This window comes from Citrus sinensis, chromosome 3 (assembly GCF_022201045.2).
Source record: "Citrus sinensis cultivar Valencia sweet orange chromosome 3, DVS_A1.0, whole genome shotgun sequence".
Classification (NCBI taxonomy): Eukaryota; Viridiplantae; Streptophyta; class Magnoliopsida; order Sapindales; family Rutaceae; genus Citrus; species Citrus sinensis.
Genome location: NC_068558.1, coordinates 9,372,947 through 9,393,381, shown reverse-complemented (window position 1 = coordinate 9,393,381; position 20,435 = coordinate 9,372,947). Strand labels below are relative to the sequence as shown.

General features: G+C 36.1%; 3 protein-coding genes across 4 annotated transcripts; 1 reads left to right on the top strand and 2 right to left on the bottom strand.

Annotated features, from left to right (window-relative positions):
• Nucleotides 1-825: 825 nt before the first annotated feature.
• On the top strand, nt 826-5,724 carry LOC102618360 (uncharacterized). 2 transcript variants are annotated; one of them, XM_006485699.4, is made up of 9 exons: nt 826-1,139; nt 1,329-1,502; nt 2,762-3,158; nt 3,280-3,563; nt 3,657-3,725; nt 3,807-3,863; nt 4,169-4,221; nt 4,320-4,395; nt 4,505-5,724. In XM_006485699.4, exons 1-9 carry the CDS (start codon nt 1,093-1,095, stop codon nt 5,442-5,444), a joined length of 2,097 nt encoding a protein of 698 aa, XP_006485762.2. In that variant the 5' UTR covers nt 826-1,092; the 3' UTR covers nt 5,445-5,724. The 2 variants fall into 2 exon arrangements, with proteins under 2 accessions (XP_006485762.2, XP_006485764.2); XM_006485701.3 differs by having other exon boundaries at nt 1,324-1,502.
• Nucleotides 5,725-6,031: 307 nt separating this feature from the next.
• Nucleotides 6,032-8,511, bottom strand: LOC102621993 (cell division cycle protein 48 homolog). Its single transcript, XM_052435688.1, has one exon. It carries the CDS (start codon nt 8,384-8,386, stop codon nt 6,032-6,034), a length of 2,355 nt encoding a protein of 784 aa, XP_052291648.1. The 5' UTR covers nt 8,387-8,511.
• A 425-nt stretch (nt 8,512-8,936) lies between these two features.
• On the bottom strand, nt 8,937-9,933 carry LOC107177986 (uncharacterized). The gene is made up of 2 exons (XM_015532572.3): nt 9,517-9,933; nt 8,937-9,386 (listed from the first exon to the last, which is right to left on the bottom strand). The coding sequence occupies exons 1-2, from the start codon at nt 9,828-9,830 to the stop codon at nt 9,329-9,331; spliced, it is 372 nt and encodes a 123-aa protein (XP_015388058.2). The 5' UTR covers nt 9,831-9,933; the 3' UTR covers nt 8,937-9,328.
• Nucleotides 9,934-20,435: the final 10,502 nt, after the last annotated feature.

The window sequence follows — 20,435 nt, the reverse complement described above, 5'->3', positions numbered from 1 at the left end:
AACGCTGGCATCAGACGTCTCTTGGTGGAAGTGGATAGCAGTTGTGTTGCTCAGATGATCTCTAAGTAGGCGGCTATGACTAATGCTTTCTATGCTTTAGTTGTTGCTATCCGAGAATTATTAAGCAAAAATTGACAAGTTTCTATCACTCACATCTATCGTGAAGCGAATTCTGCTGCGGACTTCATGGCTAATATGGCCCATTCAGTTCCTTTTGGTTTATACTTGTTCCCTAACCCGCCTGTGGGTATTTATTCTATTATTTCACAAGACATGTTTGGGGTTACTCAACCCCATCTTGTTCCTATCTAGCTCTCTCTGAAGAGCCCCCTTTAATAAAAAAAAAAAAAGGTTTATGTTTATTGACTTTGAACAAAAATAGTTGAAGTGTTAATAAACACGTTAACTAAAATCATTAACATATAAAATTTTTTGGGAATATTGTAAAATAGGTAAAATTACTTATCAATGTAAGCCATCCAAATAAAAACAAAGAGAAAAGAATTAAAGGAAAAAAAAACTACTTTTAAAAGAATACCACAAGAGTGGAGCATTCTCCTTTCGGGTGGATGAAACCGACCACTTTGTCCCTACCGAAAGTTACAATACACAGTCAATTCCATTGCCATATCATCTACTATTAATCAAACGTCGGACCACCGACAGCATCACAACCGTCCAATTATATGCCGGCCACTCACCGGCGCTCGCTCATCTTCAACCACGTGGAAACACAAACTTCTAACGTGTACCCCCAATCCACACACTGTGGCTAACAACATGACACATATAAGTCCTCCCAATAATCGATTTCCACGTGCAAATACCTTCTCATGAGCAAAAAACCAACTGCAAATTGATTCTCCAAACTTTCAACGTACGCAAAGAACCGGCGTCGCCTTTTCCTCCTCGTCTTTAAATTCGTTCTTTTGTTTTATTTTTAACTTTTATCCAATTCCTAATATCTCTGTCTACAAAATTTTCGCTTCCATTTTGGCAATTCACTTACTATTTCATTTTTCATTTTCCATTTTCTCACAACAATTTCTAAAATCAGATTGAAACTAAACATTTTTTTCCCCAAAAACGAAAATGATGATGCAGCGATTCGTCGACGGCGTCCTCGCTGTCGCCAAAGAGTAAGTTCTATCATTTTTCTTCATATTGCATGTTCGTTTAATAATTGCTGGATTCATTCATCTGATTCAAACTGATTCTATAACATAATAATAACAGTAATAATTGAATCTTTTTAATTAATTTTATGTTACAAAATGAATAATTTCTGTTACAAAATGATCATATTTTGTTGTTGGTTTTTAGTGCAGGTCAGTGAAGACGTTCACTTACGAGTCATTAAACAACATTGTGAGGCTAATCAATGGAATTTCGGCGCTTTTACTGGCTATTTTACCGGGGAAAGCTATTATTCTTGAAGGCATTCATGGCTGGGAGCTCCGGCCGACTTTCGGCGGCCCTCGATTCCCCCGATGGATGGAGCAGTAAGTTGATCCTTGTATATAATATGTCATGATTTATGCATTTTTTAGTGAAGCTTTATTTTGGATTTGTGTAATCAATTTGTAAATGCTCGGAAATGATTTTTTGAATGATTGGCACGTTATAGATTATGGTTTTTATACGGGAGATTTAGGACTATCATCTTGAATTGCTAAATAAAATTGAAGTTGTTGCATGGTGATCTATTATGATGGAGAATATAATTAGTCTTAGAGCCAACTGAGGCACAAGCCTCTGAATCTTTAGAATCATTGAAGGGTATGTTTCGGGTTTGGAGTTGGCTTCTTATCTGCAGTCATTGTTGAACAGAGTATTGGCTGTCGGATATTAGATGCCTTGAGTAAGTGGTATGTTAACAAAACTAAGCAGACCCCAACTAGAAGTTTACTTGCATGGAAGTGGGTAGCAATTTTGGCATTTGTATACCATTGCGGATTCAAGTGTTTTTTTTTTTTTTTTTGGGCAAAGGATGGTTTTACGTCCCATCTTATTAGATACTCCTACATGGTTAATTACTATAGTTTTGAGTACATCCTAATAATTCTATTAGCCTTTTGTTCTTTATAGATTTAATTTTTCAATCCCATTCTGACATTTTTTTCAGACATTAACATCTTGGAAGTGATAATCGTTGGAATGATGACATAACAATGTCTCCTATAGCTGTTTAGCTGAAATTTGTTCTATCGCTGTTTGTTTTTGTATAAAATGCCTACTTAAACATCCATCTGCTTACTTGAATTTCTCTTTGAAGCTCAGTCATCGATGAATTATTGCTGTGATGTTCATTAGGTTTCATTTCAATGGAATCTTTTTTTTAATGCTTTTACGAAGAAATACCTTTGACATGTCACCATTGTGTTCTTTCCCTTGGATTGTTCATAGTGAATAAAATTTTTTTGCCAGTTTTATGATAATCTCAAGCTCTTTAGTGATTTCTACTTCAAAATACCATGTATTGATTTATTTCTGGATAACCTCGACAGTAGACACTATGGCTATTTTCTCTGTGACAGAAGAGTGAGTTGAGCATGATAAACTTGTCTGTCTAGTATTGTTTCACGTTGTTTTTCTTCCTTTTTTTTTTTTTTTTGCACACTTCCTTTCTAGAATTATAGTTTAGGCAAACCAATCATGATCTCCCGTCTTTCTTCAATTTCCATTTTGTTGGTGCTTAATGAATCCATTTTGATTCAATTTTTTTGTGGTTTTTGATATTTCCACTGCTTGATGATGATAGTGGTGTGTCCTCGTTCAACCGGTTCGTTCATGAGCTTTCTGTGGATTCTGAACCTTCAAGTATGGATTACTCTTCTGGAGAAGAAGAAGATATTGATGGAATAACTCCTGCATCACCATCATCGAACTGTTCACGAGTCTCCAGGGCAAGTAGTTTCACCAAGTATGAAAGGCATCGGACTGGGTGGATCATAAGCATACTTTCATGGATTTTGTTTCCCGCAAAATTTCTGCTTGGAATACCATTTTATATTGGCCGTTTGTCCTGTACTAGGGGATCAAAAGCTCCTTCTACATGCCACAGGCCTTTTCAGTTGCATTCCTCTATTAGGAGAGTCCATACCACCAAGGATCATGCTGTTCACTGCACTACTGACAGGAGACGTGGAGTGATCGAGGTTTGTTTAGTAACTTACGTAAATCTCTCTTCTTCCACCACTGCATCTGGTTGTGTGTGCACAATCATTACTTCTCTAACATCTTTCTTTCCTTGCTCATTTGTGTTGTCATGTCGACCAGGACCTTCATCTAGCGATTGAGATCTTCATAGAAACTATATTTGATTTTTTTCACAAGGCTGCACATTTTCTTCTTTCCCCATCTGAAGCTTTGAGAATGTCATGGAGATGGTTTTCATCTGACAAAAATGACACTGAAGTTATTCATCGCGATGTTTATGATGCCTCAGTGCACACAGATACCCTTGGTGAGAATGATCCGTCTGTTTCAGAAAGGAAATCTACTTTTCATCATGTTATGAATACAGATGCTCGTACATGCCAAGATGTTATTACAGAGCTTGGGTAGGGACAATGCTTCTGTTGGCTGCTAATTCATGTTTGTTCATGGAATTTTGATCATGACAAATACATTTCTAACTCTTTTACCTCTTTTAGTTATCCATATGAGGCTATTCGTGTGGAAACTTCTGATGGATATGTTCTTCTGTTGGAAAGAATTCCCAGGTATGGTTGGTTTTCTTTTCTGTCAAATTATAAACTTTTCTGGACTCATGATGTCTGATGCTTTGCGGCACCATTTTACAGACGCGACGCACGGAAGGCTGTTTATCTTCAGCATGGAATTTTGGATTCATCTATGGGGTGGGTTATACCTCTTTTTTTTTTTCAAAAAAAAATCTTTTTCTCTTAATTATGATGCGTACATGAGATGGATCTAGTCTCTTGAAATTGTGGAATAAAAAAGCTTTACATGTATCTAAAGGCAGACTGAACAAATTACCCATATTCCATTGTCTTTCTAACTCACTGAATTTAGACCATAATAGTCATACTATGTCGATTTGGTGCTCATCCAGATGTCTGATGCCTGTTTTCTTATGAGTTAATTTGATGCTTTACTTCTGATATTTTACTTTTGGCTTCTTATGAGTGGATTCCATTTTCAGGTGGGTGTCTAATGGGGTTGTTGGATCCCCAGCATTTGCAGCCTATGATCAAGGTTTGCTATGAATCTTTTTAGAATATTTACTCCAATTCTACGCGAATCACTTTTCATCTGCTTATTATTATTTTTTTTTCCTTCTTCTTTTCCTGCAGGGTATGATGTTTTCCTTGGGAATTTTCGTGGTTTGGTTTCTAGGGAGCATGTTAACAAAGACATTTCCTCAAGACGGTTAGTGCTTTCCAGAAACTCTAGTTTAATAACTTCCAATTCAGACACACACCCATAAAAAAATGATAGTTAGGTAATATAATGGTCTTTAACTGAAGTAATAATGCAGATATTGGAAGTACTCCATCAATGAGCATGGGACTGAGGATATTCCAGCCATGATAGAAAAGATTCATGAGATTAAAACTTCAGAACTGAAGATAAGTCAACCTGATGTCAAGGAAGAAATAAATGAGGCTCAGCCTTACAAACTTTGTGCAATCTGTCATAGCTTGGGGGGAGCTGCTATATTGATGTACGTTATAACGTGCCGGATTGAAGAGAAGCCCCATAGACTATCACGGTTAATTTTATTATCTCCAGCTGGTTTTCATGATGATTCCACGCTAGTTTTTACGGTGGCAGAGTACTTGTTCCTTGTTTCTGCTCCAATTCTGGCTTACATAGTGCCAGCCTTCTACATACCGACCAAATTCTTCCGTATGCTGCTGAACAAGTTGGCTCGAGACTTCCATAACTACCCGGCAGTTGGAGGACTGGTTCAAACTCTAATGAGTTATGTTGTTGGTGGCGACAGCTCAAATTGGGTTGGTGTGCTGGGGTTGCCACACTACAACATGAATGACATGCCAGGAGTTTCATTCCGTGTGGCTCACCACCTTGCACAAATGAAGCATACTGGAAAGTTTAGAATGTTTGATTATGGCAGTGTACGCGAAAACATGGAGGTGTATGGTTCTCCTGAGCCAGTGGATTTGGGTGAATACTACAGATTTATTGATATTCCAGTTGATCTGGTTGCTGGCCGTAAGGACAAGGTAATTCGGCCTTCAATGGTAAGGAAGCACTACAGGTTGATGAAGGATTCGGGTGTCGATGTATCATACAACGAGTTTGAGTATGCCCACCTGGACTTCACATTTTCTCACCGGGAGGAACTCTTAGCTTATGTAATGTCACGTTTGCTTCTTGTGGAACCTGATCCAAAGAGGCAAGTCAGTCAGAAGGCCTTGAAGTTGAAAAAGAAAGAACAGATTGAATCTTCTTGAGTGTGCAATCCTTTTGCTTCTAAGATTTGGCATGCATTTTGTATTTCCAGATTCACCTGATTGCTGTTGTACATGATTTAGTAGAGCAGATGTCGTTCACTAGTATGTAATTAATGATAGAGCCGGGGTACATTCCCGTTGTTTTTCTTCCGGGATAGGCAGTGTATCTCCCATATAGAGTGCTGTACTTGAAAATTGTATACTAGATATGAGAGCGCAAGGTAATATTGATTGTGTTGTCTGTAATTTTAAATACAAAAAGATGTTCTTGCATTGCTAATGCCGAGTACCGATGCATTCAAAAGTGAACTTTTCCTTATAATTTGATTGAAGTAGCTGTAAGTAGACTAGTTAATTTTCTAGCACTCAGATCTGATGTAGTTTTTATCACTTGATGGACTACGATCGGTTCTTCGTTTACTATGCTTTTTAACCTTTTTTTTATCATGGTGATTCTTCAATACGTGCTCGATCATTATTCAGAATCATAAAAAAAAAATAAAAAAAAAATTGATCATTTGATAAATGAAAAGGAACATATTTGCAATTTTATTCCTAAAGCTAACTGAACACAAAAAATCAATCAATCAATCATAGAGATCGCCGTATCCATCTCCGTTGGCAAAGGATGACACTGGAATCACATTATTGGCAGCTGCTGATGATCCGAAGCCCCTGGACTGTTGCAATGTATTAGCAAAAGCCTGGTACTTGCGTACATCAGAGTCGCTTACACTTCTACGAGCATACTTCATTGATTCCTCAAAGTGCTCCTTTTTAATTTCGGCCACTTCACCTGCAGCACCTTCAGGATTTTCCCTTTGCCCTTTCTTGATATCCTTCTCAATCTCTTCTCTGATTGCACACTTGCAAGCCCTTTGACATATTTCAGTGATGTCAGCTCCACTGAATCCATGTGTATACTTTGCAATAGCTTTCAAGTCGATGTCTTTTGAGACGGGAGACTTTCTTAGACATGACTTGAAAATTTGCAGCCTTGAATGCTCGTCTGGCAGTGGTATGTATATCAATTGATCGAGGCGCCCCGGCCTTAGAAGTGCAGGGTCTATCATATCAGGCCTGTTGGTTGCCCCTATCACAAAGACTGTTTTCTTGGCTGACAAGCCATCCATTTCAGTCAGAAGCTGATTCACTATTCTATCCACGCCGCCACCATCTCCAACACTGCTTCCTCTTTGGATAGCAATGGAATCCAGCTCGTCAAAGAAGAGAACACATGGGGCAGACTGACGAGCTTTGTCGAAAACATCCCTAACATTGGCTTCACTCTCACCAAACCACATTGTGAGGAGCTCAGGACCCTTGATGCTGATGAAATTGGCTTGGCATTCGTTAGCAATGGCCTTTGCCAGCAAAGTTTTGCCGCAACCAGGAGGGCCATAAAAGAGAACACCTCTTGAAGGTGACATGCCAAATTTTTCGAACATTTCAGGATGCTCCACCGGATACTGAACAGTCTCTTGAAGCTCCCTCTTGACTGTATCAAGACCACCGATGTCTGCCCATCTAACATTCGGTACTTCAACAGCAATTTCGCGCAGAGCTGAAGGGCTGGTGATTGCAACAGCAGCGTTCAAGTTCTCATTTGTTACATACATGGAGCTGAGAACCTCAGCATCGATAGTGTCTTCTTCTAAATCAATCAGATCCATCTTCTCTCGTATGCATTGCATTGCACCTTCAGTGCAGAGAGCTGCAAGATCTGCACCCACAAAACCATGTGTCTCCCTGGCCACCGTTTCCAAATTAACATCCTCTGCAAGCTTCATGTTCTTAGTATGAATTCGAAGAACCTCAAGGCGACCAACTTCATCTGGAACACCAATATCTATTTCCTTGTCAAACCTGCCAGATCTTCTCAAAGCAGGGTCAATGCTGTTAGGCCGATTTGTTGCTCCAATAACCATCACATGTGCTCGAGATTTCATCCCATCCATAAGTGTCAATAGCTGAGAAACAATCCTTTTCTCAACTTCACCATGTGTCTTCTCACGTTTAGGAGCAATAGAGTCAATCTCATCAATAAATATAATCGAAGGAGCATTCTTTTCGGCTACATTGAATGCTTCCCTCAGATTACTCTCACTCTCACCAGCCATCTTAGACATAATCTCTGGCCCGTTGATACAGAGGAAATAGCATCCTGTCTCATTAGCAATAGCTCTTGCTAACAAAGTCTTTCCTGTACCAGGTGGTCCATGGAGCAAAATCCCTTTAGGTGGCTTAACACCAAGAGCCTTAAAAATCTGAGGATGCCTTAATGGTAACTCCACCACCTCTCTAATTTGTCCCAGTTGTTTCCTCACACCGCCCACATCTTCATAACCAACGTCATCAAGCCTATCTTCATCTTCTCTTTTCAGAGGCTCCCCCTCGCAAAAGATTTCAGTCTTTGGCGTAATATGACAGTACTCCCCAGGTTCAGTGTCAACAACCTTAAACTTAACACTCCTCATTCCTCCCCTTACAAGAAAAAGATCCCCTTTCCTCACAGGACGATAATGTCCAAGAAAATAAGGCTTCAAATAAACATCGAAAAGATTCCCAGTAATGCCTTCAATGGTATCATGAAGAGGCAGGACATGCATCTTCGTTGCATTCACAACATCATTGCAAATTTTCACAGAAACTAAGTCTCCGAGCCTCAGTCTCAGATTTGATCTCACCACCTTATTCATTCTGATTTTACTTGCGTCGCAAGTATCATCATCAACTGCCGTACATATTGTATTCCTTCTTCTCTTTCCTTTGATTAAGATGGTGTCGTATTTGAATATATCAAGCTTCTCCATTGTTAAAGGATGCAGGCCAACCACAGAATTGTCATCTTGAAGAGCTTCCTCAACAATCAACCTATTCGGTGATTTTGCTTTTCTGAACTCCAATCTATCATCATCAGCAGAGACTTTAGTGCTCATCATTGAATTGAAAGCCAGAGAAATATAATTTTTTTTTTCATGTATTGTGATTACGTTACGTGGTGCTGAATTTATAGTAGTTGCATGTTAAATTTTTCCGAATTGTAGTGGGAATCCTTTCTAATATCCTTCAGGACTTAGGAAGTTACTTATACTTAAACTTTATAGTAGTTTCCTAATTATTTTAGAAATTAATAAAGAATTTAGGAAGTTATGTATATTTAAACTTTACAGCGGTTTCCTAATTATTTTAGAAATTAATAATGCTCATAAATTTGATATGTTTTAACGACTTAAACTGAATTTCTAAAGCTAGGCCGAGTTACATAAGATAAAGAAGATAAAATAAACTTTTATGGTGTGTAACGGTGTAAGCGAAATCTTTAGATTTGGAAGTTATTATCAAGAGGCAAGAACGTGATGCTCTTTCCTTTGAAAGATACTAAATAAACCATTAGAAACAATCTCTTGTTTGTTAATATTATGAGTAATACTAGAGCCACAACGTAATGAGCCTGTCTAATAATGATATGTCATGTGGTAGAGCTCTGAGTCCCTATAATGGGACTATTGGTGGATCATATTATTTAAAAAGCCAGTGTATCACATCATTAGACAAACTTACCACCTTAGCATAAATTCGAGAATTTAGTCAATCTAAGATAATTTGAAAATTCTTCCACAATGGCATTGTTACTTGCCCTAATTATGACCATGATATTAATTACTTGTCCTATCATATTTACATATTATAGTACAGGCAGTAATTCTTGCCGTATATTTGATTTTATCTCATAATCTTCTTGACTCTGGATGAGAATGAGCTTTTAAGAATTGGTACATTCTTTTCTTTTTCTGGATTTTGCCTTACAATATCATCCACCGTAACAATGTACATGCAAGAAGTGGAGGATCAATCAAAACTTGTTACACAAACGATGATCATCAGAACACGTACGGCGTTGGCGACAATGTTTGTATAATCATCCGCATAAAGTTTTTCCTGTAAAACAAATCCAAACCCAAAAATGAAAAATGATTCCAAAATCGTGCGACATTCCTGTAAAAAGATTTATGCTTTTTTTTTTCCTTTTCCTCTGGCATTGTACAGAAATTAAAAGATGATTAATTACCTGCTACGCTTAGCCGTTGATCTACTTTTATACGACACAATATCTTCATTTTTATCATCATACCGATCAGCATTTTCTTTTTCTTGATCTTGATGATGATCACTCTCCAAGAATGAAACAACCCTATCTTCTAATATCACCGACAGCTCCGGTCTCCAAAACTTGGACCCATTCATCCTCTTTCGCATCGAACATGAACTCCGGTCCCCACTACCCACTAGCACAACCTGGACACAGTTCTTCGGCGATTCCTCCGTTTCAAGCCGCTGCCCCGTCGGCCGGCAACAGCAACCCAATTCAGAAAAAAGCTTCATTAACTAATTAATTAATGGGTTTGTTTGTATGTGTTAATTGAAAAAGATATGAGGTTTTGTAATTGTTGTGTGTGTGTAAAATGAGAGCGTATGGATATTTTAAATTTACTTGTCATAATAGTAACGGAGTAACCATTAACTAAGTAAGGGGGGGGTTTTGTTTTGTACTGTAATAGCTTATCTCTTACGTTAGTTACAGGAGCAGTGTAATTAAGCAGGTTCACTTTTCTCTTACGTTCATTTTACTGTCGCCGTTACTCTCCAACCTTAACTCACAAGTGAGATTGGATTAATTGAACACGAATGAAACTGTTTAGGTGAAAGCCCAAAACCCTATTGAGGAACAAACTGACGTTGAAGTTAGGGATCAGGTATAAAATCCTAATTTTTTTATTAAAAAAAATTATTAAGGGTGGGTAAGTTTTAAATTTATTTTTTAGCATTTTATCTTCTAAGATTCAAACTCTCCTGCCGAGCTACTAAAGTTATACTGAAAACTACTTGATCGCGCCATTAAGGGTGATTATTTTGTTTACACTTGTCCTTATAAATTAGAAAACATGGTGGCCAAGTAAGATATTTCAACCATAAAACAAGTAATAATCTCATGTAACCGAGGAAGGCAATATTTTCTCATAATGTAGAAAAGAATCATATCACGATCACAATTTCTAACTTGTCTTGTATTAATAAAGGTGAGCATGGGTTGGTTCAGGTTTGTGAAAAGCCAATCCAACTCATTATTAATTGGGTTGAGAAAGAATTAACACAACACAAATTTAAAAAAAAAGTGTCTAATCCAACCCTAAATCATCGGTTTGGGTTGATTAAAATTAAAAGTTCAAAAAATTTAAATATAAAAGTTAAAACTTTGGTATTTAAAATCAAATTCAAATAGTAAAAAAAAACACTTTAATTCTCCATCATAACATCAAATGTTATCTATTATACCCAACATCTATCAATAAACAACATGTATTATATTTAAATATCTATCAACTTACTTTTATTGAAAATTCAAATTTGATTTCTAAATTTTGTATATGAAAAATTTATTCAATATCAAGTTTAGCAGTGATAAATTGACAAGAGTCTCTTTTATAAAAGAATAAAAATGGTTCAAAATTCGATTTAGTCATTTAGGGTTTAATAGTTGACTGTTGATATTATTTTTCTTTGATTTTTATTACTCTCGAATTGATTGGACTATATGGGTTCACTTAATCATTAATCAGATTGAGAACTATTGACCCAATCAATTCATTATAACCCAATCAACTGGTCTAAATTTAATTGGATTTATTTGAATTGAATTGGGTTTGTTGGGTTAGATTGAGTTTGTCCAACTCCACCACTACCTCTAATTGGATTTGCCAACCAAGAAATTTTAGTTGTAAAAGAAGTAATAATCTCATCCAATAAAGGATAGCAATATTTTCTCAGAATGTGGAGAAGAATAATATCATGATCAGTCTCGAACTTACCCTATAACACTAGGATTTAAACTATCTTATAGGAATTTAGTTCTTTAACCTAATAGAACTATGGTTTAATTCACAAAGCCTATAAATGGAGTTCAGTATTCATTATTCACTGTTCACAACAACTCTTCACCCTCAGTCACGTACCTTTGGAATTCTTTGCAATTAGCAGTTGTGTCAACCCGATCGAATCATGATCGGATTGGGTGACCAGATATTATCCGAAAACCCGGCCAGGTTGACATAAAAATTAAAAAAAAATAGAAATAACAAAATTGAAACTGTTAATCCTAAACACACACACCACACGGTCCACACACACAGACCATTACAAACAAACACAATAACACATTAAGCCATTAACAAGAACACAAGGCACAAGCGGCCAGTCACACAGCAATAAGCAGCCCACTGCCGACAGGCAACGTAAATGGCTACACCCACCTATAGCCTCACACAGCCCACACTGACAACCTCCCTCAAACAAACGAAACACAAACACACATACAAAGTTCACGGACCAAGCTGCAACCGACCACCAGAGGTAGAAATTGTTGAAAGCTAACGCCAACTGAAGCTGCTCCGCAAGGACCGTGACCCGATCTACCAATCTACTACTATCAAGAACCGGATTTGCTACGCCACCTCCACACCTCTAATCCTCCACCATTACCCAATCTGATTCAAGCTCCATTCGAACCCGGCAAGCGGCAACCCAAATTTTGGCTATTGACTTTGAGTTTCGAAAGCTTTGAGCCTTTGATACTTGATAGTGATTGTATATATACATTATTTATTATATGTGAATTGAAAATGAAATGTTAATTGGTATTTGGTAATTGTTAATAATATGTAATTATGTATAGTTAAATTTTAACAATAAAATGAAGAAAATTCGGGCATTGATTTTTTGGTTAATTATTAATTGATTTTTTTAATGAATAGATTAGGTAGATTAAAATTTTAAATTAAATATTTCGCTATAATATATATGCCATATGATATGTGCAATAGCTTCAACTTCAACAAAAAATTAACCAATTTAATTAATTGTATAATGAGCAATAATCATATATTAAGTCGTTAAGTAGTAAATACATGTAATGTGGGCATGAAATTTAGGGGTTTATAATAAGAATTAAGTTATGGATATGTAAATAATATTCTATTATTTTGGCCAATGGATAATTGGATATTATAAATTAATTAATTACATTAATTTCTTGCTTTTCCTTTATGGAATATGCATAGTTTTGAATTTTTATATATATAGTTATACTCTTAGATCCTAATCATATAGAAATATTATAATGGAAAATTGGAAATATTGAATTCAAAAAGTTTCATAAGATTAAATTAATAAATATTTGAATTGATTTGTAATATTAATTAGATTATGTTAATAATATTTTTGTGTTTTGATTTTTGAATTAATGATTAATAATTATTTGTTTGTATGTTCAGATGACTGGACACTCAAGATCGAATTTAATAAATGATGATGATGATCAAAGTGTTCAAATGGAAGGAACTTAAAAGTGAAATGGAAAAGGCAAAGCAAAAAAGTCCGCCGATGAAGAAAAGATCTGATACATGGAATCATTTCACTTTACTTGAGGACAATTAAAACAAATGAAAGTGCAACTATTGTGGTAGACAATATCAATGTCATGAAGGCATGATGGGATTCCAAATATGAAAAATCATATAAAGGTTTGTAGTGCATACAAGACATTCCGGGAACAACAAGACAAAAGTCAACAAAACTAGAAAGTTGAGGGCGGCGAAGGAAATGTAAATAATATGGTTTTGACTAAAGGGTGGAGTCAAGATGCTTGTAGAAAGGTAGTCACCAAAATGATCATTATGGGTGAGTTGCTACTTAGTTTTGTGGATAACAAAGGGTTCAAGCATTTTTGCAATGTAGTTGTTCCGCAATTCGTTATGTCATCTCAAAGAACCATTGATATTATGGATTTATATTTGGAGGAAAAGACAATGTTGAAGAGTTTGATTTATAACAACAAACGATGAGTGACTCTTACAACTGATGTATGAGTTTCTGTTCAAAATATGAGTTACATGGTTATTGACCGGTGTTTGAATATGAGGATTATTAGTTTCAGCGTGATTGAAGATCATAGAGGGAATACAATTGACAAAAAGACTGTAACTTTTTTACAAGATTGGAGGATAGAGATGTTGTTTGCAATAACCGCTAATAATGCCACTACAAATGATGTTGTTTGCAAAATATGCATGTGCGTTGTTGTGTGTTGTGCAAATTTTAATGTACTCTCAAGCGCACGAATCTATTATAGTATAGATCAATGGTGACGAGTGTCGATCCCACGAGGAGGTGGATTTTAATTATATGTAGAATTAATTTTGTAAATGGGTGGTTGAAATTGTGGTGGAAGTGATTTAAATTATCCTAAAATTGGAATTGAGATTCTAAAATTGGAATTGCAATGGCGAGAATAAATTGAAGCGAAATCTATTGAAATGACGTACTTGGTATCTGGATCCGTATTAACATGCATCATGGGCTAAATAATCCATATTAATATCAATTAAATCATGAGGGGGGAATCCACACCTCATGAACCACGCTCTAATCAATATGGTGCTAAGGACTTATCGTGCCAAATAATAATAACCTTGTACTAGAGGGCCGGTGAAATCAAGGCGGTACTAGACAAGATTAGTATTATTTGTCGACGAGAAGTCAAAACATCCACAAAAACTAGAGGGGAAGAGAAAATAAATTTACCAAATAAAGCCCATGACACATGTTGAGACTTCACCTTCAACCCAAGCTTGAAAGAAAATTAGCCACTCATAATTGAACTAGGGGCAAAATGGAAATTTATTAAAATACGAAGAAAATACAAGATGGAGAAGGAATTACAGAAAATGGATCCCAAAAATGGATTCAAAGATATCAAATTAGGAGGGGGAGGCCCCCTTTTTATAGATACATGGAGTAAATCATGGCCATCAGATTAAAAACAGTTTGGACGCTTAGGATTGCGCCACGTCATCAGTCAACAGTACGCGGTTTGACCATGTGGATGAATAGTAACACGGTTTGACCCGGGTTGAACAGTAACGCGGTTTGGTTGAAAATAATCCTATGTGATGCATTTACCGTACGCGAGATTTTTCGTCCACTGATATGCTGCCACGTTACCATCAACAGTACATAAGAATTTTAGTCCAACAGGATTGCGACACCTCATCAGTCAATGCCACATCATCGGTCAATGCCACATCATCGGTCAATACCACGTCATCCGTCTATGTGAACAGTGTCGTGAACAGTGTCGTGACAGTACCGTACACGTGAATAGTACCGTACATGTGAATAGTGCCATTTTTCCTTTTATGCTCCTTCTAAGGTTTTCGGCCGTCCTGAGTTCAAAAGTGATGTCTGTTTTGCCGTCTGATCTCTCCTCTATTGTGAAATGACTATAATGCCCCTAAAATACATAAAATACTTAATTAAAATAAAACACATGTAATTAAATCACAAGAAGGTTAAATACATAAAAGTAAGGGTTGTTAGTAAGACTTGAAATGTAAAATGACGGTTTTCTCCTTTATAAATATGCATTTTCTAACACTCAACACACCTCCCAACCAGCTTATTGCTAGTCCCTAGCAAATAAAGCGAAAACAAAATTCAAATTCAAATTTTTTTTTTTTAGAAACACTCATGTTTATTCAATCAGATTAATGATAACAATCAAATAAAAGTATAAGCATTATCTCCAGTCTAAAGCAATATCACACCCATATCAACCATCCACATAAATCAGCCCAGTAGACTTTGTTATAGCTACTTTCAAGAATGACATGTCAAACCCCAAAATCGTACTGGAAGTAGTGACACTCTCACAAAGAAATTAAAACTAATAAAAATAGTCACTTCAATGAATGGTAATTGAGAGAGAAAATAATAAAGAAGTGATATCACATGCTCTCGCCAAGATGAAATAAATATGCCTTCAGCTTAGAAATGATACAATCTCAAGTCAAACAAAAATGCTAGTCAACCCAATTTATTTATCTTTTTTTTCTTTTATTATTTATTTATTTTTATTATGCACCACTACATCTTTTTAGCCCACATAACTAGCTTCTACTTCAGATTATAGTTCCCTAAAATCAAGAAGGATTTTTATTAGGATGTAACGTAGGCTAAGAACATGGTTAACAAAGAAGGGAAATAAGGAAAACAAAGTGTATGTTTGAGAAAAATGCAGAGGAATTTTTATTTTTTTGGAAGTTGCAAGGTGGATTTCACCTATCATTGTAATTATTTTTTTATTCTTTTTTTTAAACAATTTTTTTTTGCTTTTGCTTGGCACAACGTCACTAAATAAAAGAATTATTTACATTTTTCTCAAACATAAATAGGTGATGGAACTTATAAGACATTGGGTAATACTCCAAATCGGAGTAGGTCAAGATGATAAGTTTGACAAAGAAAGGTTCTTTTTTTTTTTAAGGCTCAAAAGGGTTAACTATGGATATTTGATAAAAGGGATGGCTAGAAAAGCTCAAACGGATCAAATATGGCCTTTCCATCGTCTTTTAGGGTTCTAAATAATCTTCCATATCTACTAGTTAGATGGGTCTCCAAATGTAGCAACACACATTTTTTTTTTTACAATTTTTTTTAAGGGTTAACTCAAAAGAAATCTAGAGATCGTGTATACAATAATAAACTGTTAAGTTGTATAAAGAATGGGCAAAAGGGTTACTCTCTAAGAAAAATGATAGGCTCAAAAACTCACTTGGTACTTATTATGACATGTTCATTCCTTCAAGCAACTTATGTTTGTCTCCGACATCAACATGTAGAGTAGCAAACATAATGTAACATCACTTAAGACCAAAGATAATACAAATACTAAAATTTGAAATTAATCATGTCATCTAATGTTAAAACAAATCACATAATTTTTTTTTAAACAACGTTCAACCCCCCCAACCTATTCTAAACATGAAAGGAAAATATGCATGCAGAAATGTGAAAATGATCCATAAAAACTAATTAAAAAAGTTACACGTAAAATGATAGAAAACGAAAATGGTTTTTTTTTTTTTAAGAAGATGCGTTTCTAGAGGCACTACACTCCATATTCAGCCATCTTCGACTCAAAAGTTGGAAAATGTATATTTATAGAAGAGAAATTAAAAAGAAGAAAAAATGAACACTAAAACTTAATAAAGAAAAATAAATTTTTTTTAATTTTTTTTATTTAAAATTTTTTTTAAATGATGAAGATGCGTTTCTAGAGTCACTACCCTCATACGTCAAAAATCTCAACCACTAATATTGGATTTAGTGGCATCATGTTCCTTCGTGTAATGCTCCCCATTCGTTGACACATATCACATGAAGAACAAAAAGTGTAAGCATCTCGAAATATAGTTGGCCAATAGAAACCACATTGTAAAACTTTAGTTGCTGTTTTCTTAGCACTAAAATGGCCTCTACAAGCTTGTTCATGGCAGAATGAAAGAATATTCTGAATTTCATTTTCTGGGACACATCGTCTAACAATTTGATCTGCACAATAATTGAATAAATATGGGTCATCCCAAAAGAAATTCTTTATTTCTGCAAAGAATTTAGCCTTGTCTTGCTTGGTCTAATGCTCTGGAAGTTTCCATGTAACAAGATAATTAACTATATCAGCATACCATGGTAATACTTCCACACTCATTAATTGTTCATCCGGAAATGACTCATTCAATGGTAATATTTCCATAATTGCGTCAAAATGGAGACGAGAGAGGTGGTCCGCCACAACATTTTCTGTCCCTTTCTTATCTTTGAATTTCAAGTCAAATTCCTGCAAAAGTAACACCCAACGAATTAGTCTAGCTTTTGCATCTTTCTTTGTGAGAAGATATTTAAGAGCAGCATGATCTGTGAATATAATTATTTTACAACCAATGAGATAAGATCGAAATTTCTTTAATGCAAACACTACTGCTAGCATTTCTTTTTCAGTAGTTGAATTGTTCAACTGTGCATCATTTAATGTCATACTAGCATAGTAAATAACGTGGGGAATTCGATCAACTATTTGTCCTAATACTGCTCATACTGCATAATCAGATGCATCACACATGAGCTCAAATGGTAAACTCCAATTTGGGGGCTGAATGATGGGTGATGATGTCAACAACTGCTTTAATTTTCCAAATGCCACAAGACATGAATCATCAAAGACAAAAGGTACATCCTTAGCAAGTAGATTACATAAGGGTCTAGAAACTTTGCTAAAATCTTTAATGAAACGTCTATAAAAACCAGCATGCACAAGGAAAGATCTTACTTCTCTGACTGTTTTAGGTGGAGGAAGATTAGAAATGAGATCCACCTTGGCTTTGTCAACCTCAATACATTTGCTCGAAATGATGTGACAGAGAACAATACCTTATTTTACCATAAAATGGCACTTCTCCCAATTTAAGACCAAGTTCTTCTCGATACATCTCTGCAGAACTAGCGTTAGATGATGTAAACATTGATCAAACGAGTCACCAAAGACAGAAAAATCATCCATAAAGACTTCAAGGAATCGTTCAACCATATCAGAAAAAATGCTTAACATGCATCGTTGAAATGTAGCAGGTGCATTACATAATCCAAATGGCATTCTCCTATATGCAAAAGTGCCAAAAGGGCAAGTGAAAGTGGTCTTTTCTTGATCTTTTGGTGCTATGGGAATCTGATTGTATCCTGAGTAGCCATCTAGAAAGCAATAAAATTCATGGCCTGCTAATCTATCAAGTATTTGATCGATAAATGGTAAAGGAAAATGATCTTTACGTGTGACAGAATTCAACTTTCTATAATCAATGCATACACGCCATCATGTAGTTACTCTAGTTGGTATCAATTCATTATCAGCATTGGTAACTACTGTGACTCCTGACTTTTTGGGGACAATTTGCACAGGACTGACCCATGAACTATCAGAAATTGGGTAAATGATACCTGCGTCTAATAGCTTAAGGACTTCAGTTCTAATAACTTCTTTCATATTAGAATTTAATCGACGTTGCATTCCCCTAGTAGATTTAGCATGTTCATCAAGGTGAATGTAATGAATGCAGTCTATTAGGTTTATACGTTTGATGTCTGTTATGGTCCATCCTAATGCTCCTTTGTGCTCTTTTAAAACATCCAACAACTTACCTTTTTATTCGTCATTTAGGGATGATGAGATGATTACCGATAGAGTACTTTCTTCTCCCAAAAATGCATATTCCAATGTGTTAGGCAATGGTTTGAGCTCGAGTTTTGGTGGTGATTCTGATGATGGGATGAGTTTCTTCTTTGATGGTGCTAGTTGTTCAACTCTTGACTTCCATTTATTAGTGTCCATGGATGGTGCTGAGTCAAGTAAGGCGTTAACCTCTTCGACTGATCTGTCAATATCAAAATCCAAACCAAAGTGAGTTAAACATGTTTGCAAAGGGTCGTCACTAAGGTTTGAAACAAAAGTGTCATCAACTAATGCTTCAATTAAATCTACATCAACAATTCCATCATCTGCACTGTGAGGTTGTTTGGCAATGTTGAAAATGTTTAGCTCCATAGTCATGTTGCCGAAGGACAACTGCATATTTCCAGTCCTATATTGAATGTGAGCATCCGCAGTTGCCAAGAAAGGTCGGCCTAGAATAATGGAGATGTACTTCCTTGAATCCTGTATTGGTTGAGTGTCAATTACAATGAAATCAACATGAAAATAAAACTTGTCTACCTGGATAAGCACGTCCTCCACAATGCCACGAGGTATTTTCGTGGACCGATCTGCAAGCTGTAACACTATTGGAGTTGGGTGAAATTCTCCAAGTCCAAGTTTCACGGATACAGAGTAAGGCAAAAGATTTACACTAGCTCCTAAATCCAACAAAGCATTCTCAATTATGTGGTTCCTTATACTACATGAGATAGTGAGGGAGCCTGGGTCTTTGCATTTTAGAGAAATTTTATGTTGGAGGATAAAACTAATGTTTTCTGTTAAAAATGCCTTCTTTTGAACATGCATATTTCTCTTTTTAGTACAAAAGTCTTTAAGAAACTTGGCATAAGATGGAACTTGCTTTATAGCATCAAGTAAAGGGATATTAACACTTACCTGTTTGAAGATTTCAAAAATCTCACCTGTGGATTTTCCCTTCTTTCCTTTAGCTAACCTTTGAGGAAATGGAGCTTTGGGAACGTATTATCGTGGGTTGGTTTCTTCTTTCTCCTCCGGTGATGAGTCCTCAACATTCACAGGTACAATTTGATTTTCTTTTGTCACCGGCATCTCCACTTTGTTGTCGACTTCTTTTCCTTTTCGCAAGGTCATGACTGCTTTGACCTCTCCATGCTACTGTGGTGAACTCGTACTTGCTTCATGTACTCCTTTAGGATTAGGCACTAGTTGACTTGGAAATTTACCTTTTTCAACAGTCATTGTCAAGGTCTGAACTGAAGAAGCAAGTTGTCCCACCATCTTCTCGAGGCTTGAAACTGATTGAGCTTGTGAGTTGAAGCCTGCTCTCAACTCATTTCGTAGTCCATCAATGGTGTGGTTCTGTTGCTCAATCGTGGAGTGAGTAAGATTCTTGAGATTCTGAAATGAATCCTCCTATGGTCTGGTGTTGAGTGTTAGAAAATGCATATTTATAAAGGAGAAAACCGTCATTTTACATTTTAAGTCTTACTAACAACCCTTACTTTTATATATTTAACCTTCTTGTGATTTAATTACATGTGTTTTATTTTAATTAAGTATTTTATGTATTTTAGGGGCATTATAGTTATTTCACAATAAAGGAGAGATCAGACGGCAAAACGGACATCACTTTTGAACTCAGGACGGTCGAAAACCTTAGGAGGAGCATAAAAGGAAAAATGGCACTATTCACATGTACGGTACTATTCACGTGTACGGTACTGTATACGTTACTGTTCACGACACTGTTCACATAGACGGATGATGACGTGGCATTGACCGATGATGTGGCATTGACTGATGAGGTGTCACGATCCTGTTGGAATAAAATTCTTATGTACTGTTGATGGTGACGTGGCAGCATATCA

Coding starts and splice junctions, on each gene's coding strand:
- LOC102618360 (XM_006485699.4), top strand. CDS start 1,093: ATGATGATGCAGCGATTCGTCGACGGCGTCCTCGCTGTCGCCAAAGA. Junction 3,564..3,656: donor GATGTTATTACAGAGCTTGG/GTAGGGACAATG, acceptor TACCTCTTTTAG/TTATCCATATGAGGCTATTC. Junction 3,864..4,168: donor ATTTTGGATTCATCTATGGG/GTGGGTTATACC, acceptor TTCCATTTTCAG/GTGGGTGTCTAATGGGGTTG.
- LOC102621993 (XM_052435688.1), bottom strand. CDS start 8,386: ATGATGAGCACTAAAGTCTCTGCTGATGATGATAGATTGGAGTTCAGA.
- LOC107177986 (XM_015532572.3), bottom strand. CDS start 9,830: ATGAAGCTTTTTTCTGAATTGGGTTGCTGTTGCCGGCCGACGGGGCAG. Junction 9,387..9,516: donor TCAACGGCTAAGCGTAGCAG/GTAATTAATCAT, acceptor TTTGTTTTACAG/GAAAAACTTTATGCGGATGA.